Raw genomic sequence first — 24,312 nt, forward strand, 5'->3', positions numbered from 1 at the left:
CTTATCGTCTTATTCAGATACACAAGACGAGTGACAGCTGATACATAATTAGTTTGTATCTAAAGATATGTTTTGCAAGCAAAATGTTGATATGGCTATGGGTACTACTGCTGCTCCTAGTTTTGTGAATGTGGTAATGGCTTTAGGAGGAAGACCAGCAATTGTATGGTTCTGATTATTTGAAACACAATTCCCATTACATATGGTTTATTGACAAATTATTTTTTCTTTGGACTCATACTGTTGATTTATTTTCTCATTTTGTAGATGTTTTTTAAACCACACTACTGATGTTTTCAGGATTAGCAGTCAGTGTGTGTTACTATTATTAACTTCCTCGTTGTGCACAGACAATTGAATATTTTACTAGAAGCAGATATTCTACAAAAAAAAGATCAGCTTTTTGTTTCTACTAAGACAACTCTGGAGAGTTGAGGTTGTCTGCTTCAACTTTAGAAGTTGGACAGTTTTGAATGTTTGTTACACCAGAAAACTCAGGAAAAGTCTTTTGCATTTTTCCATTGCATTTAGTCATTTTTCTTCTTTTTTTCCCCTGAATTGCATCTGTTTTGCCTCCTTTTTTCTATTTAAACCACTTATTTTTCATTTTTTGCTGTTTGCTGTGTACTGAGTTGAGCTGCACTTAGTGCATCTTCATGGTAGTTGTAACTGGTCAGTGGTTGCTGTGTGCAAGTAAAGCTTTCCTTAAGTTTTTCCTGTAAAAATGCTCCTCCTTTCATCTTGTAAGCAACTGCCCAGTCTGTACGGGGATGTCCATGTTTGTGCATACCTCCCCAAAGGTGTTACTAGCTGCTCTAGTTTGAACTTTTTTCATACATATCCTGTATGATAATGTATTTTCCTTTCCTACATGCCCCCCCCCCCATTTTCTTATAAAAATAAAATAGCACTGGACACCATTGTGAGATAACAAACTACCTCCTCTTCTATTGCTAGGCTTCTATCACTTGGTATCCTATGACAGTGTAAGAACTGCTTCATACTGACTGAAAATGAACTCTTTCTTAACCTAACAGATTCTGTCTGTGAGAAGTGCAAACACATAAATACCTTGGAGGCAGCCATATCAAAATCTCATGCATGCAGTGAGCATCATACTGTTTTACCCACACATGTGCAGTATCCTCATATGGACAACACTGCACTGTCATATGCCAGTGCCATAAAAAAATCACTACCAAAGCCTCATAGAAAACTCTGACTAGGCAGTAGCAACCCCACCCAATACGTTTTCTGCATACACCTCTTTATCAACATGTCACCAACAACATAACAACCCAGTGTCTAATAAGAATAAATCACCTTCTGGAAACTTCCTAGTAACTGGTAATGTCATTGTTAAGACACACTGATTCCATGCTCACTGGTTTGAACATGGTCAAGGTTACATTTAGTTGTTTCTCTGGAATCAGGATTTCTGACATATTAAGGGCCCTTGGGTCATCTGCCAGGAAGCATGACTATAACATGCTCATAGTCCAGTGATGGCGAACCTATGACACTCGTGCATACTTCTCAACTGAACAGATTTTTGCAGAACGTCCAGATTTTTGCTTCCTATTTTTGGTGTGTTCCTCCTAAAACCTGTACTTTTCTGGCAAATAGCTGAGGATTGACGTCATTAAATAATGACAAACATTTGAGTTTGACTCCACATCCTTCAGAAAATTCATGCTAATGCAAAACCTATCCATCAACTTTCTAAGTTTGTAAGAGCAATATTTAAAATCTGTCCCTATTTGTCCCACCATCATTTTAGGCTTTGTCCAGACTTTTTGCTCTAAGAGGTAGAGAGGTATGCACATGTGTCAAAGGTGGCACACACCACAACGTTTTTGGATGACACACCAGCAATCACCAACACCCAGTTTACCAAAGATAGTGCTTTTGCATTCATTGCTCATGTGAAGTGCACTGAAATGTTTTGTGCCAGGAACTTTTGACATGATTGATCTGTCATGAACGTCCATGAAAGACATGCAGAAGGACTAGATGGAACTTACTATGCATGCTTCTGTCAAGGATAAGACTATGCCTTTGAGTGGTATTCTGCACTTACCTAGAATGATATCTAAGTTCAAGAAAAAGATAATTACCTTTAGCAACTGACTAAGTAGCTGGGGTCATTCCAGGGGGATCCAGTATGTATTTCCCTAGGACCAGATAATTGACTTTCGTACTTGTTTTGCAAAAGATTGCCTGCATCTCTTGTTCAGGGGCTTCCACATATGGCCAAATCCTTTGCTGCCCCCATTGTGCCTCTTAGGTAGAGATCATCTGATGAACATACCAACCTAACTAACAAATCAAGTTATAAATTGCACAACATCAAGGCTGCCCCTACTCAATGCCATCAGTGTTAACAACAAACTGCCCAATGTAGAAGCTCCTTTGCATCTGGAACAAATTCACGTTTGTGTAGTCAGTGAGACATGGTTTAAGTGTAATGAGAACACTCCGCCCATGTTGGGGGTTCTGTGCCAATTATGCCTTCAAACCCGTTGGCAATGGCAGAGGTGTCTCTGTTTATCAGAGAATGTATTCCTTTCAAAGTGATATCCCATGACCACCTCAGTGAGGTCATTAACTTCAGCTCATGCTAGGTAAGTCAGAATTTCAACTTATAGCTTGCTACAAATCCCCTATTGTGGCTTCACAGGATCACATAAACTTCTTGAAATTCCTTGAAAATGTCTAGCAATGGAGTTTTTAACCCTTGGTCACTTCAACTGCCTCACCATAGACAGGAGTATTTGCACTTCTAACGTTGAATATGCACAGCATTTCTTTGATTGGGTTAGTGAGAAATCGCTGGATGAAAACTGTCTGAAATCCCATCAGAGGCTGTAATATCTGAACACAGTGATGCCTGTCATTTGGTTGAACGACCATTTCACTGAATCCAAATGGTTGAAAGTCCATTTAGTTGAATGGCAGTTGGGTTGAAATTCCATTTTTATTGAATATGGCTTAGCAACACACAGTTCTGTAATACAGAAGCAGAAATATATAGAAGTTTATGAAGAAACTTTAGATGGTACTTGCGGTTACCTACAGCTAATTACTGTTGATATGGCTTCTATTTGTGTGGTGGCTGTGATTCCCTGTGTATGGCATTTTCACTTTTCTACATAGATGTGCAACAGTGAAGTTAATATATGTATGCAAGGGAGGTGTGGGGGAGGAGGTGTGGGGGTCAAAGCCTCCCACTTAGAGGGTGCAGGGGGCTTGCCTCACTCCTGCAAAAAAACTTTTTGAAATCTTTTCCCTTGGGTGTTTTTAGCTGTATCATGTGTCAGTTATTTTGAGTGCAGTCAATTGGTGTTTCATTGAAATGGACTTTTCAGTCATTTTGACTGAGTAATTTGTTTTTCACTGAAATGGTCATCCAACCATTTGCCATAAAACCAGACCTAGTTCTGACAAACTCGGCCCTGGCTTGTTCCCTGTCCTTGGCTGGTCCCTCATTAGATAAACTGAAGTGTAATCTGGTTTCTTTAACCTCAGAACATCCACCCTTCTGGTAACCAACATTGATTTCTTTAGACATTTAAATTAGTTGTATGACAAAATCTCAAAATTCTCCCCTGTTAACCCTGCAGTGGATATGGGATGTGCAGCCAGCTATGCCAGGGATCGTTTAGGATCATTTAAATAAATGCATTGACAGAGTAGTCCCCACTAAAACCAAATACTGCGACAAATTCATCAACAAACTCCCTGGTGTTCAGTAGATACTAGTAAATTATACAATAGAAGGAAGAAGCTGCTTTGGTTACCTTGTAAGTCCAGAACCTCCCATCACAAAGTGAATATAAAATGCCAGGCAGGCATCTGTGAAGACAAGCAAAGTATCCAATGAATGGAGGATACTATTTGCGGCTAAGGATAATTATAAGTACTGCTTTAGCCATGTTAGAAAACTAAGGAGTAATTCACATCACTGCTTCAAATGTATCTATAATGATACCTCCCATTCCGAAACACAATGCCAACATAATAGCAAATAGGTTTGCTGCAGTTTTTCCCCTGAAGCGATCATCCTGCTTGTAATTTCCCCGAGTCACTTCCTTCTCTCCATCATATCAAACAATCGTATCTTCAAGGCCCCCTCCTAGACCAAAAACACCTCTTCAATGGATCCTGAGAGTATACCAGATCATCTGTTAAACTGTGTCAAACAGACTCTTGCTGATCCTCTCCTTAAGTTTTTCAGCCTAGGCTTTGCCCTATGATATGTTCTTGAGTCATGAGACACTACTGTAATGATGCCCCTCCTTAAGTCTGGTCACATCACTGACCTGGACAGCTATAGACCCATTAGCCTTGACCATCTTATTTGTAAAGGCATGGAAACACATTACCTCTGACCTTATAAACAAAGACATTAAAAATGTGATCAGGCCTGACCAGCAGTTCTTATTTGTTAAAGGTAGGTCATACCTGCTAAATCTTGTATGCCTCTTTGAAAAGGATATTCAAGAAGTAGATAGTGGTTCCACTAATCATGTTGCCTACTTGCATTTCACAAAGGTGTTTATATCATACCATATGATGGTATTGTTTATAAACTAATAGCTGTAAACATTGCTCACTGTGTGGTAAGATGGATTGCAAACTGGCTCTAGGACAGAATGCTTGTGTCAAGGGCAGTGATGCCTGCTGAGTTAGGGAAAAGGTGACCAGTGGCATTCCACACGGTAAGATTCTAGACCCACTAATTTTTTGGCATTTATTTCTATGACTTGATTGTAAGTTTAGTGTAGTTTATTAGCCAGACCTACTAATACCTTTCAAACAGAACTAATACACATTAATTCCTAGTGCACTAAAAAATGTCAGAAACTAAATGCTAAAACAATGCACTATCATCTACTTTGGTGGGCAAAAACCCTACCACCTACTTTATCAGTGACTCTTCACTCTCCAGTGCTTCTCTGATGAGGGACTTTGGCACCTGGGTCAATGGCTTGCTGTTCTTCGATCACCATGCAACAACTGAAGTCACAGAATCTTTCTGCATCTTGCAAATTAATGCACTGTATTCTGCCTAAATTGTAGTTGTTAAATTGGCCAATGATACTAATACATTTCAAATAGAACAAAAACATGTTAACTCCAGGTACACTGAAAAAGGACTGAAACTAAATGCTAAGAAAATCTGGTATCATCTCCTTCAGAAGAAACAAAATTCCTATCAACTGAACCCTACTTTTCAGTGAATTAGTAATCAAGGACCTGTCTTCAAGAACTGCAGATGTTAAGTTGTCTATCTCGCCTTCATTCTTGCTGGTTGGGTTCGGAGCCGATCCTCGGCTCCGACTCGGCCATCTTCAAAAGCTCGAGAGCTGCATACTGGCTCGAGGCCACCCCATATCCCATGATGCCTGGCGCTAGATAACCAGATCTCGTTTGCCGCTTCTGCGAGGTTGTCTTACTGGCTCAGGTCGTATATTTTCATTACTTTATCTGTTTTTGATAAAAAAATATTAGGTTTAGTGTAGATTGTTAATCGTAGTTACAACTTTTTTCAGTGTATCCTTGTTGTACCTATAATTCTTTCTTGAATCCTTCCCCTTCCCTTCAGAAAACTCATTTTAGTTAGAGAGTTTTTCCTCCCCTTTCTTCTCATAGGTAGCTGTTTAAATTAGAGGCTAACCCTTTCCTTTTCTCTTAAAAAAAAAAAAAAAAAAAAATCTTTTAATAGCATTTACCTAGTTTAGTTTTATTTAGCTTGTAGGTAAAATATTGTTAGCATTCTTTGACTGTTTTTTTGGGTGTGGTAACTTTAGTGTGTGTGGTTGTTGTTATATCCTAATTTTTGTGTATTCTTGGTTTTCCATTTTTTTTTCAGGGATGTCCAAGGATACTAAGGTGTCCGGATTCAAGAAGTGTGACTCATGCTGTCAGAAGATGTCTCTGACAGATGGTCACACTTCTTGTGTCTATTGTCTGGGCACCATGCACCTGCAGGACTCTTGTTCGGTTTGCCATGCTTTCAGCCCAAGAGTCCTGCAGGAGCGTAAAACTAAGTTAATCCTACTAAGTTAATCCTACAGGGTTTACTTAAGCAGGATTCACCGGCTAAGGCTCAGCCCGTGAAGTCTTCTAAGCCACCTAAATCCTCGGCTCCCAGTTTGGAGCCGTCGATGGGTGAAGCTGTTCCTTCAGCTTCGGTTCCAGCCGGAACTGATCTACCTGCCTCCCAGTCGGTTCCAACTCACACTTCGGAGCTGTCGGGGTGTCGAAAGACATCTAGGTCTCCCTACCTGGAGTCGATACGCTCGGCTCCGAGGTCTCCTCTGCTCCAATTGGAGCACAGTCATCGGTCCCACTCTTCTCGGTCCTCAAGGCTTTCAGATCACGACGTGGAGAGAGTGGTCAGTAGGCTGTTGAAATCACAGACCCTAGCAAAAATGTCCAGCCCCCCTCATCAGGTGTCTGCTCCGTCCATGTCTGCAGTTATTCCTCCTCCGACTACTCCTTTGAGCTCGGAGCCAGAGTTCGTTGGGGTTCGAGTCATGGAACCGTCAGACCGATGCCTTCTCCTTCTGTTCCGTCTGCTCCGATCACTTCCTTGGTACCGTCCTTGGAAGGGACTGGGCGCCGAGACTCCCACGTTGGCTCCAAGGGGGCGAGTGGCGTCGGACCCTTGTCCGACCCCGTTCTCCCCTTTGGAGCTTCAGCGCAGGTGAGCTCTGCTCCTGCATCGGCTTCGGAGCCGTCCCCCTCGGTGCGGAGAGGGATTCCGATCTCTTCGGAACCGGAGCCTTCTCGGCATTCAAGCAGGGACGCCTTCAAGGCCATGAGGAGTGCGTTGGCCCCTGAGTCAGCCCCACGATCATCCCCATCAGCTCCTCCCACTATGGTGCCTGCGTCTGCCTCTGCCCCTCCTCCAAACCCTAAGCGTGGGGAACCAACGCTCCAGGGCACCCCCTTGGGTGTATCTTCCTCTTCTGAGGCCTCCCCTGATCATTCAGAGGAGCCACCTAAGAGGAAATGCAATTGAAAGCATGTTGACTCCCCTGAGTCTGTCACATCAGATACCGACTTAGATGATTTGGAAGGGTCCCCGAGGTCCCCCTCTGAAGATGTCTCCTTCTCAGACATCCTTGAGATGCTTAGGCAGAGGGGGAACTGGACTACCCTAAGCCCTTCCGAGGATGAGTCTGTATTCCTTGATGCGTTTGGATCCCGACCCTCCACCTCCTGGGTATCTCCGCCTTTCGACCCACTGATGTCTGTGGTGGCTCGGAAGGCATGGTCAGCTCCAGTCACAGTGGAACCGACCCCCAGAAGACCCGCTAAATTCATAACTGCACCACAGGATAAACAGTTTTTGACCAAAGGTGTTCCCGTTGATGCCATGGTGGTAGCGGTGGCCACAAAGAAGGAGTTGGCTGAAACTTCATCTGTCCATCCCCCTAACAAGGATTCCAGGGCGATGGACAGATATGGGAAGCAGATGTTCTCTTCAGCGACCTTTTCCATGAGGTCTCTGAATTATTTGTGCCACTTTACCCGTCTTCAAAGGGATCTCCTTACAGAGCTTGGAGATACCCTCCAAGATCCATCAGCTGAAGGGGCCCAGGCTAAGGCAGCCTCCCAGCTGGCGACTCTTAATTCAGTGGTGAACTCCTCCATGAGGCTCATTTTTTATGCAGCCGATGGTGCAAGTAGAGCCGCAGGCACAGGTGTTGCCCTTAGGAGGCACGCATGGATGCGGCTATGTAATTTTATGAAGCCCTTCAGAGCGTCTTTCACCAATACCCCCTTTGATGGTTCCCCTCTCTTCGGATCACAAGTGAAGGACACCCTAACCAGGTGTGAACAAGAAGGCAAGACTCTCTCTGCCATGGGAGTCCATTTTTCCACTCCTTCCAGCCCATATCCCAAGGGTCAGATGGGCTCCGGAAATCCAAGGGAGCCTTGCCAGACACACGTGGTGAGTTCCCATCCAGGGGCAGAGGAGGGAACAGTAATAGATGCTGCTGTCGTGGCAGAGGGGGTTCGCAAAACCAGGGCAGCAGAGAATCCTTCTCTGAGAAGCCCTTCCAGCATCCCTGAAGGGTTGCCCGACTGCCCACCTCTGGAGGCAGTCGGGGGAAGATTATCGCTGTACCCAAGAGCCTGGCACGACATAACACAAGACAAATGGGTACAGTCGGTTATATCCGGAGGCTACAGAATTCCCTTTGTTTGCACTCCCTTAGTGTTAAGCAAGTCCCTTCCAGATGTTCCACCCAATCTAAGGGATCAAGCAGTTCAAGAAATTTCAGAACTGCTAAGAAAAAGGGCCATCCAGCAAGTCCCAGCAGACCAGCAAGGATCCGGAATTTACTCAAGGTTCTTTTTGGTACCAAAAAAGACAGGGGACTGAAGACACATTTTGGATCTCAGCAGCCTGAATAGGTCAGTACAAAGAACGAAGTTTGGGATGGTCACGCTACAGTCCATTTTACCCTTTCTGGGTCAGGACAATTGGATGTGCTCTATAGATCTTCAGGATGCGTACTACCACGTCAAAATGGACAGACGCTCCAGAAGATTCCTTCACTTCCGGCTGGGAGCCAGCCATTATCAGTTCAGAGCTCTGCCCTTTGGTCTCACCACAGCCCCCAGTGTGTTCACCAAATGTATGGCAGTAGTTACCGCTCACCTGAGATGGCAAGGATTCCAGGTGTTTCCATATCTAGACGACTGGCTCCTCACTGCTACCACCAGGCATCACCTTCTGCGAGCCAGAGACTACACTATCGAGACTTGCTCCAGACTAGGTATCTCAATAAATTTCCAAAAGTCTGCATTGTCGCCCTGTCAGTCTATCACCTTTATAGGCGCAAATTTAAATACAAAAGACATGTCGGCGAGCCTTCCACCAGACAGAATATTAGTGATTCGCCAACATGTACAGGACTTATTAGCATGCAAGAGAGTTCAAGCCAGGTTCCTCCTTCAAACTCTGGGTCTCATGGCAACAGCGATCGTACTTGTTCCTCTAGCTCGTTTTCACTTGAGGATTCTCCAGTGGCTGCTTTTCAATGGTCCTTCCAGCAGCTTCCCATGTCTCACATGATTATGATCACGATCACAGAAGCATGCAAAAAGCACCTTGCGTGGTGGATGGTCTCCACATCAGTGCCCCGGGGCAGACCATTTGTACTTCCCCCTCCAGTTGCTACGGTTACCACGGACACCTCCCTGATCAGGTGGGGGGGCCATTATCAGGGCAGGACAGTCCAAGGCACCTGGCAACCTCACGAGTACCACCTGCATATAAACGTCTTGGAGATGAGGGCCGTGCTTTTAGTGCTGTGCAAGCTCTTCAGGACTCTCTTCCTACCAGGACCATTGCAATTCAAATGGACAATATATCAGTAGTGTGGTACATCAACAAGCAGGGCGGAACCAAGTCCTACTCCCTATGTCGAGAAGCACTCAGACTCTGGCAGTGGGCGATCTCTTCCCAACGGTTTCTGATCACAACGCACATCCCTGGGAAGTCCAATGTCATAACAGACTGGCTGAGCAGAGCAATTCTCATGCCTCACGAGTGGTCTCTGAATCAAGTAGTTGCAGACCAAATATTCCGCAAATGGGGCCAACCTTGCTGCGACCTTTTTGACACCCCCTTCAACAGCAAATGCAGCAATTTCTTCTCTCTCCTTCCACTTACCGGACATTCCCTCAGAGACACTCTAGTCCATGATTGGCCTCAGGGACTTCTTTATGCATTCCCTCCGTTTCCCCTAATTCCGAAACTAATACAGCAAGCTACCGTATTGGGCTGCAAAATGATCCTCATTGCTCCTTACTGGCCTCGACAAATATGGTTCCTGTTCCTGCATTATCATCTTCTCGAGCAGCCTTGGACTCTGGACCTAGTTCCAGACCTTCTGATCCATCAATCGGACGGGGTGCACCAATCCCTGCAATCTCTCCAGCTCACTGCTTGGTTGCTCCACTTCCAACCTTAGCCAGACTTCCAGATATCTCCCCCTCTGTGCGCGAAATTATTTTATCATTGCACAAGTCTACAACTAGAAAAACTTACGCTAGTAAGTGGAAATGTTTTTCTTCCTGGACAGAGGCTGAATAATAGACCCCTTTTCAGCTCCTATACACCACATTTTGGAATTTCTTGTGGAACTCTTTCATTCTGGGTCCGCTTCCGCTATGATTAGAGTTCAGTTAGCTGCAATTTCAAATTTTCACATTGGCCTGTCAGGAAATAATATCCTGTCTCATAAGCTATGTAAAGCCTTTCTCAAAGGAACCACTCTGCTCAAGCCTCCAGTGAGAGATCCTCCACCTCCGTGGGATCTAAATTTGATTTTAGCTTCTCTAATTTTGCCCCCTTCGAACATGCAGCATCTTGTTCCTTGAAGCTTTTATCTTGGAAAACCCTCTTTCTGGTAGCCAGAAGAGTTTAGGAACTTCAGGCTCTTTGTACCTGTCCTCCATACCTAGTGTTCCACAATGACAGGGTTGCTCTCAGGACTAATCCTTCCTTCCTTCCTGAGGTTTCTTCAGGGAATAACTTGAATCAGTCCATAGACCTTCCTGTGTTTTTTCCCAACCACTCCAACAGGGCGGAATACAAATTGCATCAGTTAGATGTTCACAGGCAACTACGCTTTTATTTGCATAGAACTAAGGATATCAGGAAATCGGACCAACTTTTCCTTTCTTATGCTGAGGGTAAACAAAGGTCTTCCAGTCTCAGAAGTAACCTTGTCCAGGTGGTTGACTTCTATCATCACATTTATCTATCAACTGAGGAATAAAGAATTACCTGTTAAACCAAAAGGTCACTCCACCAGAGCTTTAGCCACTTCTGTGGCCTTTCAGGCTAGGTTGCCCATGGAATCTATTTGTGCTGCGGCTACGTGGGCCAACCCACATACTTTCATTTTGCATTATAAGTTGGATGTGGTTTCCAGGAACAGAGCTGATTTTGGTTCCACTGTTCTGAAAAGTTTGTTCCGATGAGCCACCCAGGATTTTAGGTGCTAGGGACGCTGTCCCAACCAGCAAGAATGAAGAGAGATTGACAACTTAACATAAAGAAGTTATGTACCTACCATAACGTTCCATGTCAGTTGTCTTCTTCTCGTCTTCTTTCTTGCGTCCCACCCTCCATCCCCCTATCCTTGTAGACCGAGAAGAGTTCCTTATGTTTTTTTTTTTCTGGTTGAGTCTTCTCTGGCTATTCCTTTCTGTCTAGTAGCCTCTCTGGTAGGTTTTATATATATTCCAGGATAGGATCCTTTACTTATTATGTCTGCAGTTAGACTTACCAAACAAGATCTGGGTATCTAGCACCAGGCATCATGGGATATGGGGTGGCCTCGAGCCAGTATGCAGCTCTCGAGCTTTTGAAGATGGCCGAGTCGGAGCCGAGGATCGGCTCTGAACCCAAACAGCAAGAAAGAAGGCGAGAAGAAGACAACTAACATGGAACGTTATGGTAGGTGCATAACTTATTTTTTCTTACTTTTTTAGTAGTTGATATTTATATGTAATTATTCAGTTACCTTGCTCATTAGAATATGATACATCTTCTTGAATGACTTTTATTAATTTTCATACAGTTAGTATGAAGAAGTCATAAAAATTGCTGTGCTTCAGAGGTAGGCTATTTTGTACAATCTCAAAACAAAATGAGTTAAGTGGATTAGAAAACTATACCATCAGAATCTCTGACTCAAAAATCTCAAGAGGGGGAATTTTTAACTGACCATGACTTTACAGGAGATACAGACCTGCAAGTACTGCAATGCTAAATTGTTAGCTCTGAGTAAAAGTGGTAGCCATAATGTTTCACATTTCAGTAGCAGCACTTAAGTATATTTCATTATGACTTACTACTGAACATGTTTGTTTGGATAATGCTGGAATTTATCATGGTTTCCCTAATTTTCATGTCTGGTCGGCATTTGTTTTCTGAATGTAAAGGTATTTGCCATTGCATAATAATTTATGTATCAAGGTGCTTACGTGATGAACCATTTTTGAACAGGGAATTAGTTTGCTTTCTTGAGTGATTTACAGTGGTGATGCCTTGAGTATGAGAAAGATGTTATGGTATGTTTGGTGTATAATGGTTTCAAGATCACTGCATACACTTCATAGGTTCATAGGTTCATACTAGGCTATCTGCCCTAGGGCATTTATAAGCCTAGCCAGAGTGTGTGTGGCTTTCACCACCCCTTAGGATGAGAATACTATACCCATTAGTTTGCTGTGCCTCTGTCCAGCAGTGATACAGAGATGATTCCCGGGGTAAACCTACGATCTCCCATCCACTCGTCAAGATTTCTCTTGAACAGAGTCAGTGAGGGGCTCTGCCTCACATGGACTGGGATTCTGTTCCATAGTGTAGGGAGTCTCTGGGTGATGAATCTGTCCCTCCAGCACGTCCTATTTATATCCGTGTTGAGGTTTAAGTCTCTTGCTCTCGTGGCTCTGGTGGATTTGGATTTTTGAGGTGGAGCATGTCCATTAATTCGGGTTGGACATGGCCTTGTATGTCAGGCACAGATCACCTCTGAGCAGACGGTATGCAACTGAATAGAGCTGGAGTTTCTTCAGTCGGGCATCGTATGACATATGTTTGAGCCCCTTTATCCTTTTGGTGAGGAACTTTTGGGGTCTTTCCAACTGCTGCAGGTGTCGGGGAAGGTACATCCGTATGGAGCGTTGTACTCAATCATTGGTCTGATAAGTGAAGAGTACAGGGTACAATGACCTCTCCTGATCTGGATGTGAATCCCTTCATGATCAGGTGGGCAATGTAGAAGGTCTTCCTAACCACTTTGGCAATGTGAGTGTCAAAAGAGAGGTTACTGTCAACTTGGGTCCCCAGGTCCCTGATAACTTCTTCCGTGTTTAATGGATTGCCACCTATGTGGTAATTAGGGGTTACCTTGTTTTTCCCAAAGGGTATGACTATACATTTTTTGGCATTTAGCTTAAGGCCATGGCTGTGGCACCAGTTATCCATTTCTATGAGACCTCTCTGGAGGATGTCTGTGTCTGATGGAGTGTCAATTATGGTGCCCAGTTTGCAGTCATCTGCAAATTTTGTCAGCCACAATCCCCCTATGTTTGCCTGCACTTCAGAAAAATAAATGCCGAACAAGAGGGGGCCCAGGACTGAGCCCTGAGGGACACCGCTCCTGACCGGCTTAGAGTCTGACATGGCACCAGCAACTCTAACCCTGTGTGTTCTGTCCTTGAGCCAGTTTGCAACCCATCTTGTGACATATGGGTTTACATCTAAGCTGGTGAGCTTTTCTATGATGCCCGAGTGGGGTATTGTGTCGAACGCTTTTGCTAGGTCAAGGTAGGCTATGTGAACTGCCTTATCAATGGCCTTAGTGACTGTTTCGAAAAAGTCGACCAAGTTCAAGAAGCAGGATCTGCCCTTGACAAAGCCAAATTGGGTAGGATCCAGTGTCTGTAGGTCCCCAATGTCTTTATTTATGAGTTCCATTATGATCCTCTCCATAGCTTTGCAGACAAGGCTCGTCAAGCTTATGGGGTGGTAATTTCCAGGGTCCGTAGAAGCACCGCCTTTGTGGAGTGGGACCACAGTTGCCGTACGCCATTCTTTGGGTACGTATCCTGTAGTAAGGCTAAGATTAAACAGCAGCCTTATGTGTGGGTTTAGTTCCTCATTGAGTTCGTGTAGCACACAGCCGGGGACACCGTCCGGTCCCATTGATGCTGTGTTTTTGCTTTAGAGAGAGCAGCTCTCACCTGGGCATCTGAGATGTTTGGGAGGCTAGACTCTGGTGGGTTAGATATTTCTCCTTTTGAGGGGGAGGGAGGGGAGAAATTTGCACTGAACCTGTCTGCCAGTATGTTGGCAATGTCTGTGGGTTCAGTGATTTTTTATCATTTTGGACTAATTCTGAGCATATCTGGGAGTTTCCACCCAGGTTTCTAACATAGCTAAAGAAGGCTTTATGATTGTCTTTTGTGCCATTAGTGATTTTTCTCTCAAAGTTGGCCTTGGATGATTTTATGAGTGATCGTAGTTTTTTGCTAGTATTGATCAGAGATGCCTTCCCTTTTAGGGATTTTGCTCTGTCATGTAGTAGCTTTCTCCTCTTGTTGTAGAGTTTGTTTATGGCTGGGGTCCACCAGACCGGGCGCCTGCCTTTGGTGGAAAGGGTCTTGATTTTATTAGGGATTGCTTGGTCCATACATTCCTGGAGGTGCTCGTAGAAGGCATTTGTAAAGGTTTCAGCAGTGTGGGTTGTGGTTTCCACTGGCTCGGGGGCCTTGAAGGATACCACTTCAGTCTTAAGAAGTGTGAAGTTTGCTTTTGAGAAGTTCTTCACTGTGGTCTTTTTTGCTGGGGGTGGGGGCGGGATGTGGATCTCCAGTGAGATTAATTTATGGTCTGATCTCACCAATGAGGGATATACTTCCGGTGTGGAGCATTTTGTCCCCATGTTTGTGATGATCAGGTCTAGTATATTTTCTCCTCTTGTGGGAATGGTGACTAGTTGTTCCATAGCATTTGAGTTTATGAACTCAAGGAACCTTTGGGCTAGGGTGTTGGGGCTTGAGTAATGTTCCCAGTCTATGTTTGGGTAGTTGAAGTCACCCAATATGATGGTGCTTGGAGAGACATTCATACTCTCCAGTGTCTTCAGGAAGGCTGTGTGGGTTTCCTGAGTTTGAGAAGGTGGTCTGTAGCATGTTACAAACTGTAGGGCAGTTTTATCTATGGTTAATTGCACCTGGATGGTCTCCGATGCTTCATGCGTTGCCACTAACCTGGAGGTGTGGGTATCCTTTATGAATATGGATACTCCCCCTCCTTTTGTGGTTCGGTCCGGATTTTGGGGCCAGAACACATGATATGAGGTATAACCTGATAGTGCTGTGGTGCTCTCAGGAGCCTTGAACCAGGTTTCAGTCACAGCACAGACATCGATGGACATTCAGACTTCTGGACATTGTTAGCATTGTAACCAAGAAATTGGAAAAAAAGCACTCCAGCACTGCCGGAGGGGCTTACTTCTGTCCAAGGCTTGTAAGAAAAGAAATTGCTTGTTGAGAAACCTCATGTCCATAAAAAAAGATGGACATGCCGTACACTTCATTCATCTAGGACATCTGCTGCATACTAGTGACATAGGCTGAGACTTCTATTCCTGTCACCCATAGACTGCAAAGAATCACAAACAGGACTCATTAAGCTATCTGCCAACTAGAAGAGTCAGTTGCTGTTGTATAGTCTATAATTCACTTGCTAATTACTTCAGCAAATTTTATCAGTTCCCTGTTACAGTTTAGAGTTCTCTCTTCTGTTTGCTGCACAGCATTTTAAATACTGAATGTGCAGGTTCTCTTCATTTAGATTGAAAGTATCAAAATAAATAAATAAATAAAATACAGTTTTTATGGCCAAACCATGCCAGGCTACAGAAAATCATATAAGCTTTGTTGTCATATAAACTGTAAACTATTTACTGTTGCAGTCTGCATTTTTATACAGCAGCTACATTACCGTTAATTTCGTAATTTGACACAGTTTGTTATTAAAATATTATTTTCTACATTTTGCCTGTCTTTCAGATGCGATATACCAGCAAAGATCCTGTATGGGAAGAGGCTTTTACATTCTTCATTAAGAATGCTGAAAATCAAATACTCCATGCTGAGGCAAGTGCTTACCGTTGTTTATTTCTGTAAAATACAATATTTCTGTCTTATAAATGTTGATTATTCACACTGAGGATGATCCTGCCACAGTTATTGTTGCTAGGAGATGCTAAATGCTGGTGTTGGAGGTCCATATGGGCACTTAGTAACCTAATAGGGCATTGTAAGTCTTTTACTGTTTCCTATCATGAAAAAAAAAACAGATGTGTGATATGAACTGTATTAAGTGTCAGTTGCAGTTGTATTAAGGCTAATTGCACAGAAATCTGCCCTATTCCAAAGTACTTTCAACTGGATACATGATTTTTAAGTATGCCATTCATACAGACTGTAGGCCAGGAACTTGGATGACTAAAGGAATGTGGGATGGAGGGATTAGACACTGCAATACTAAAGCTACATAGTGGTCAACAGTAGCTATAAATGCTGGATAATAAGGATTACATGGTTTCAGATTATTTCTAGCTATAATCCTGGCAGCTCACTGCAAGCTTTGTTGTGAGTTTGGAATAGCGTGGCAATTTCCAAACTCATAATATGAAGTGTACAGTGGGCTATCTGCAATGTAGTTAGAAATAGCCTATAACAGAATCCATGCATCTGTTTTGTATGGTATGTAGCATACTTAGGGCCAATAAATGCTAATTTCTGGGTTTGATTAAACACACACACACACACACACACACACACACACACACACACACACACACACACACACACAAAAACAAACAAGTTTCACAGACTTTTGCTACCTAAATCTGCATTGCGAATTTTCAGTCCTGCTAGTATTTCAAGTGTAATGGAATTTAATACAAACTCAAATGTAAAAATCTTTAGTTACAGAAATAAGTCAAGCTTTGGATAATCCAAAAAATACATCCACTAAAACAATACCATTATCGCAGTTCAACTTGAAATACAGCTACAAAAGCAATATAATTGTCATAGTCTCACTTATAAAAGTAGTAATGACAATTTAAGTGCTGTGATCACCAATAATACCATGACAACACTTGGAAGGACATAAAACTGGTTCAAATGTAGTGCAGTCTTTCAAAGGTACTGGAGTAGGGTGATGCAAGAGCAATGTATTGATAATTACTCAAGCACCGGGATAACCATTTTTCACAGTTCCAAGCCTGTTTATTCATCCTTATCATGGAATTGTTACTTGCTCTGCAATATGTTTGGTCAAAGATAAATGGCTGTCTTTCAACTAGCAGAATATTGGTTTGGGTGGACCCTTTGGCACCTGTTATACATTTCATCATGTGGGAACCATGACTTATTGGATGCTTTTGTTGGGGTAGACAGTTTTGCTCAAGGTGGAGGCTGTTTGAACAAATGTGAGATGATGCCAAGGACATGTGAAGTGTGAAGGTTTGTTACCATGAATGACAAACTTTTAGTGGTGTTTTCTGTCCTTTTTTTGCTTGATAGTTGTTCAGCATCAGCTGAGGAACTTGATTTTTGATAGAAGGGTAGGAGTTATTAGTAACTCTTTCATAGGTTGTTGTCTCTCTCTATCTGTTGCACTCTCTGTAGTGATTCTGCCATAGGCATGTCTGCAAAATAATTTGACTAAATTGACCATTTGGGCACAGGAGAATAATATGTTGATAAATACATAAAAAACTAAGCATATGAGATTTGTGAGACATAAACTGAAAGGTGAATATTTAATACACCACACAGTGATTGAAACTGTAGACTCATTTAAGGACCTGGGTTTATGGGTAGATTCAGCTATGAGTTTTTCTACTCATATCAACCAATTGGCTAATGATAGTTATAGAACTATAGGGTGTATACAAAATTTTATAAAGTCTAGGAAATCAAATATAATGAAGTCATTGTTTGTTAGTTACATTAGACCCAAACTTAAGTATGGAATAACAGTATAGAAACCCTATAGGAAAACAAGCATGAATAAACTGGAAAGAGTGCAGCAGAAATATACCAAGGGCATCCATGGATGTGAAAATCTAAGTTATTATGAAAGACTAAAATATCTGAACTTGTACAGTGTCTCTTACAGATATTTAAGAGGAGATCTTATTCAGGTATATAGGGCATTTAAGGACAACTGCCTCTGGGAATGTTTGGGGTTATCAAAAAGTACTAGAGAATCATCAGATAACCTATGTAGAAGATTCTGTAGGAATGAGAAGTGTACTAATTGGTTCTCTGACAGAGTAGCCGATGCTTGGAACAGAATACCAAGTTACATTAAAGCAAGCACTAGTTTAGATATTAAGGACAGCCTGGACATTTATTATGGGAACAAGTGTTTTGGTATATTGGCAAGCTGGAAGGGCATTAATGCCCGTGCTTGAACCATTTGTATGTATGTATGGATAGGCTGTTCCCTCTCTCTTTTGCTGTCTCTGGTGATTCTGCCATAAGATGTGTTCTCTCTTGTTCACACATATGCATAGAGCTTTGAGAAACTGTGAGGATCATCAGTTCATCTGTGGTTTGCCTTTGGACTGTAGAAAGAAAGTGAAGTACCAGGCAAAAACCTGTGAACAGGGAAAATGTGCAAGCTGTCTACTGAAGGCTTCTCAGCTGAGAACTGAAATGGAGAAGAACCAAGTAGTGTGAAATAACGATGCTAACTGCCAAGCATCCATCAAATCTTTAAGGACAACAGCAGCAGCTAACACCAAGTCCCTTCCTAAACCCATGCCCTTTACCTTGTACATTACTGCTTATATTGCCTGATTTAGCTTTTCTGTCTGGCACAAACCCATAATGATTAGGAGTGATTTTTATTTTCAACAATGTCAGTGGATATATACAGTAATTAAGCACTTAATCATTGAACAAGTTCCTGTCCGTCTCCACAATAGTAGCTGCTTTTGGTTACTTTTACTTTAAAAGCATATACCTACAAAGTGGTTCAACAGTTATTCAAGAAATGTCAGGGAATATTTATTGCATAATCACCTATAAAACACTGTAGTGTTGGGCTAGGATCTGACCCTCAAAAGCAGAAAGTAGCTGCATCTTGAATTGTAATTGAAAAAAAAAATCAGCTTAATGTTTGTTTCAGTATATGCAAAACATGATAATATCATTTTTATGTAGAAACTTTCTCCTTTCAAGTCAGAAATTACAGCAACATTAAATAAAATATTTACGTTTGAAGAGAACTGAAATATACACACCTGTTTTCCGCTTTTGTTTTTTTAAGACTGTACTTTGTCAATTTGAAAAGACCATTCTGGCATGAATTCTACCCTAACTTCAAACGTCTGTCTCTTTCTCTCTCTCTATTTTTATTGCTTCAGAATATTCTTATGACAATTTTAGGATTAGATTCCTTGATAAACCCCACTTTCCTTTTTTTTTTGCACAGCCTAACAACTTTTAGGTAAAATATGTAACAAACTTACAAATACGGACGTGCCTCTCAGAACATGTAAAATATGTGTGTTTTGCTGTAACATATAAAATGATAAAAAATATTTTCTTTTTTACTTTAACATTATTTTGGTTCATATTGCATGAGAACAAAAAAGTAATATGATTCAGATATTTTCTGAGTTTATCAGCTGGAAAAATGCAAAAATGCACTGTTTTATGAATTAAATGGCAAAAGTAGAGCACCAAAATTGCTTTGTAATTGTGGTACCTAGCAGTAAAGTACCATTTTTGTGTAAGCATACGAGTTATTATAGCAGTTTTCTAAGACTGATATACCACGAGCCTGAGATGTAAAATGCTCTTAGATGGTAGTTCCAGCTGTAAATGCACAGATGTAGCTTTATCTCTGTGTATGATGCAAGTCTAAAGGGTAGTCATAAGTCCAATGACAAATGTGTCTGCATTCAGGGAAAATAAACAATTTTTACTTCTAATAGAATGACAACTCATAAGTGAAGGATTTTAGACCATTACCATACTCAGCAGCATACTACGCAGAAGTTCACCAACTCACCCATAATGAAAAGCATCTGATGACTGTAGCAGTAAAGGCAGATGAAGTAAAGCTACTGGGGCCTGCTCAAATGGCTATTTCTTTGTCCCCTTTGAGATTTCATTACAAAACTTTAACATAATGATAGCAGGGTACTCAGCTACAAAACATACATATGACTTCAATTCTAATGTAACTTTTCCAACCTCCAGGTTTGACTCCACAGCTTCAGCCACTTGAAAGCATAGCACTGTAGCAGTAACGTTACTACTGAGAACATATATTTTTCGTGCGGTATAGAGGGGTTTTACTTCTGATATTCTAATAACTCAGTAAAGAAGCATTTAAGCCATTCTTGTACTCAGTGTACTAAGCCGTCTTTCTCCACAGCAACCCCAGTGAAAACAGAGTAGAATGCAAAATATCAGACTGGCAGTAAAGACACATGAGCTGAAGTCACTGGGGGCATACTTTGAAAGCCTAAATCTCTCTCCTTTTTGACATTTAATTACATAATTGTCATATAAGAGCAACAGGTGTTCCATTACAAAACACACATAATGATGTAATTCTAACATCAGTGCTTCCAATGCAGCCAAAGTCCGAATTTGATTCCATAGCTGTATCTAATTGAATATATCTATATTCTGGACATATGTTTTTCCTCACCTTTTCCTCACCTTTTGTGTGAAAATAACATCCCACCACCCAACCCCCACCAAGTGCAAACAGGCATTGTGCCAGACTGTGATAGAAAATGCCTTCTGAAATGTTTGATTTACTAGATGTATACAAGAGGCTGTATGTCAACTCACAGAAGGCAGTTGACAAATAAATAAATACATACAATTGGGGACTTTTAAGAAGATATTTAGTACAAAACACTTACCCAGTGGAATGTGTCCCTTTTAATAGGTACACTATCTTTGATTGTAAATGAATCCCACAAATATAATGGCAACTACTGTCCCCCTCAACAAATCATATATGTAATCATTCAGAAATAATCCTGTAACAGTTTCTCACTTAAACGCAGATTACTCCTATTTGTGCAGTTTTTAATTCCAGGACCCTTAGTGACTGTTTGAACAAGTTAATTTTAAAGGGCTTGATGCACCTTCTTCTTCATCATCTTCTCCTTCTACTCCAAGGGTTCAAATCTCCACAAAGTCATACAAAGCCCCTTTAGAGGTGAAAGAATCATGAAAGCAGTCTCAAAACTGCTCTCCAAAATCTATTCCATTTTTGGAGCTTCCTCCAAAAGTTCAAAAGAAATCAGATCTGACCTCCTTGGATCCGAAACGAAAACAATCGCATCCTGCATCCTGGAATCCTATAACTTCTCTAAGTCTCCAAGAACCTGGTCCCCAAGGTTCTCTGTAGAGCCTGTTTCTCTTTGGCTCAATTCTCCCTTCCTTCAGGAGACCCTGAGGAGAGAGTCTTGGCCCTGGTCCACCATTTCCCCCATCAGGTCCTCCACGAGCCTTTCAAAAGCCAAAGTGGATAGGATGGTAAGGGAGTTTCTCAGAGCTCAGATTCAGATGGGGCTTATCCCAGCTCCAGCTCACATTGGATCCATGAGTCTCCTTTCTACTTCCCATACTGTGATTTCTCCTTCACTGATCTGAACAGAGATTTTGGAGCCCTAGGATCCAAGAGACCCAAGAGTATTGATGTCTGATCCGAAGACAGGTAGATCTTTGACTCTGAATGCTTCTCTAACTTGTTCGGTATTGATTTCTTTAGACCAAGATGAGTCTTGGATGCAAAGCATCAGTGCCAGGTCTGGGAACTGGATTACACATCAAGGTTGTTGGAGCTGTCCCTGCCCCTTGGAGCTTCAGCTTTGAACAGTTCAGATCCAACTCTCCCCTGAGGCACGGGTCTGGGGAAGGTCGAGGCATGGTGGCATCAACAGCTTCAGCTCCAGTGTGACAAGCTACTGCATCTCCAGGTCCTTCTGCTTTTGAGGTGGTGGAGAGGGTCATCTTCTCCAGGAGATTCGACTACTCTTTCCTGTTCAGATACTATAGCCTACCTCCTTCGGGTCCGAGCTCTGAGCCTCTGGACCTATTTCACGGGGAAAGTTGGTCCCATCTAGCTTCCAGACAGTCCCTCTCAAGGACTTTCACCTCTCTTCAGAGACTCCCACTATGGAGGTTTCCCAAAAGAGAATGTGTAATAGAAGACGCACACAGTCCCCTAAGGAGTCTCGTACCAAAGACACAGACTTCAATGAAGGGGAAAGGACCCCCAGATTTCCTCCAGATGGTATCTCCTTCGGAGACACTTTAGAAATGCTCATGCAAAACGGTGGTTGGTCCTCTGATACCCCGTCACAAGAGGAATCAGTGTTTCTGGAAGCTTTTTGGTCCAGCCCTAGCAGATGAGCTTATAGATAGTCTCTCACTTGGGGTAGAAGGAACTGGATACTGTAGAACCCATTCCCCTTTGTCCTGATAAATTTCTTGCCCTCCATAAGGACAGGCCGTACTGGCAGAAGGGAGTTCCTGTTAATGCTAGGGTTGTGGCACCAGCCACAAAGAAGGAGCTGGCAGAGCAGAGCTCTTCTTTCCATCCCTCTAACAGAGTATCCAGGGTGTTGAACTGATTTGGGAATTACGTTTTTACTTCTGTAACCTTCGCTTTACATTCTGTGAATTACTTGGTACATTTCACAAGATTACAGAAGGATTTGACTAAGGAACTTTTCAAGCCCCTTTAATTATCCAGAATAAAATCCACAGATATAACATGTCCACACAGCAAGGTAAAATCCACAGTTGAAATCCACTAGTTATTACAAACTCCACTTTCAAGTTAGAAAACTTTCACCCCATTAAAGCTTCGTCAGGCATAACAGTTGAGTAGGTAACTGTGCAGATATTTAAAGCAGTAAGTCACATGATACATTCGATTAGACCTTCTTTTGAATTTCTACTAAAAAAGGCTTTAAAGAAACATTTCTATTTAAGCTTGGTGGTAAATGAAGTTTCCAGTAAAATTCCTCTGTCTTTGTGCAGTGTATTACATTACCGCGTCGCACTGAGTCACTTAAAATTTATGATTTATGCCTTTTTTCTTTTATATGTTTAAATAAGGCATTCACTTAATTTTTCCCTTCTAATATCATAAATATGATTCCCAATATGCATTTTAAATTTTTGATTAGTTTTCCCTACATAGTATGTTTGGCAAAGTTGACGTGGCTAAATAAAAATAAAATCACCAAACCGATTTTTATATGTGGCTAAATAAACAAAATTCTTGGTATCACAGTTACCATAATCACTAAGTCTATATACCGTTCCTGTAACAGGATGAAGACAAGAACAAGCACATACGTACTTACAGAATGAACATCTACCACATTTAAAAGTACCCTTTTATTAGATGCTCTAGATGTATGTGTTTGTTCTTTATAACAGACCATATTCTTTAAATGTTTGACTTCTTTTGTATCTAAAACTCAGTCTATCAGATATAATAGAGCTTAATTCTGGAACATCTTCCAGAATATACCAATATTTGTTTATTGTAGGCCTCACATATCTGTATTATTATTAAATGTGCGCATGCATCTAGGTATATTAGCTAACTGTTTTTTAGTATGTTTATTTAATGTATTAGCTGAAAAGATTGGCTTAGCTGTGGTTTCCCTCTGTGACATGACTTCTTTGTATGTGTTCTCCAGACTTTGGGTTGTAACCCCTTTCTATAAACTCAGAGACAGCATTATGTAATTGAGATTCCATATTAGTGTTTGAGGTTTTTAGTTTAGCTACTCGAAGAAACTGATTTTTTTTACAACATTATTAAACATATATTGGGGATGAATATTGTTATGATGTACGTATGCAGTCCTTTTTTGCTTTTTTTTAATATAATTTAGTACCTAATGTTCCCTCCTTTTCTCTATAAATTGTAATATCAAAATATATATGCTGTCAGTAGATATTGTTGCCGTAAAACTTAGAAACTGTATCAGATAAATATTTAACAGATAAACTAAAACCCTAATATCTCCTTTCCATATAAAAGAGAGGTCATCAACAAAATGATGATAAAAGAGAACACTATCTAAAAAATAATTATCTGTTGAAAGAATGAATTGAAGTTCCCAGATATACATAACAATATTTGTGTAGCTATTAGCAGCAGGCGTGCCCATTGCTACGCCTCTTTTTTGTTTAAACAGATGCTTATGAAAAATAAATACATCATTAATAAGTGTTAGGGATAGCAGATCACAAATGACATCATCAAAATGTTATGTGCATTCAGCAAAATCTAATAAATCTTTACCATATCATATACCGATGTCATTGGGAATATTTGTGAATAAAGAATCAACATCTAGTGTGGCAAATGCACAGTTAGAAAGATCTTTGTTAAGAGACCATTCATATAGCTGTTGTAAAAATTCTGCAGTATCCTTTAAGGTAGTGCCTGTACACTCAATACCAATGTGTAACTGCATGTCTAAAAACTTTGATATTGGTTCCTTGACAAACCCTTTAGCAGAAACAATTGGTCTAAGTGGGGGCTGTTTCATAGATTTATGTAATTTTGGTAACCCATATATAAATGGTGTTATGGGATCAACAACTTTTGAATAATTATACAGTTAATCACACATTTGCTTTTGTACATGCATATCACTTATTGATTTGAGTACTTGCACT

At 41.5% G+C, this 24,312-nt stretch overlaps 1 protein-coding gene across 1 annotated transcript in view; it reads left to right on the forward strand.

Moving 5' to 3' along the window:
• The window catches only part of LOC122804000 (extended synaptotagmin-3-like), a 1,677,117-nt gene that overhangs the window by 1,132,844 nt on the left and 519,961 nt on the right, over positions 1-24,312 (forward strand). Inside the window, exon 13 of the mRNA XM_044073681.1 lies at positions 15,619-15,705. Within this exon, the coding sequence (XP_043929616.1) occupies positions 15,619-15,705 (87 nt within the window). The remainder of the gene's footprint in view (positions 1-15,618; positions 15,706-24,312) is intronic.

This window comes from Protopterus annectens, chromosome 6.part0 (genome assembly GCF_019279795.1).
Source record: "Protopterus annectens isolate FY-2018-M chromosome 6.part0, PAN1.0, whole genome shotgun sequence".
In the NCBI taxonomy this organism is placed as follows: domain Eukaryota; kingdom Metazoa; phylum Chordata; order Ceratodontiformes; family Protopteridae; genus Protopterus; species Protopterus annectens.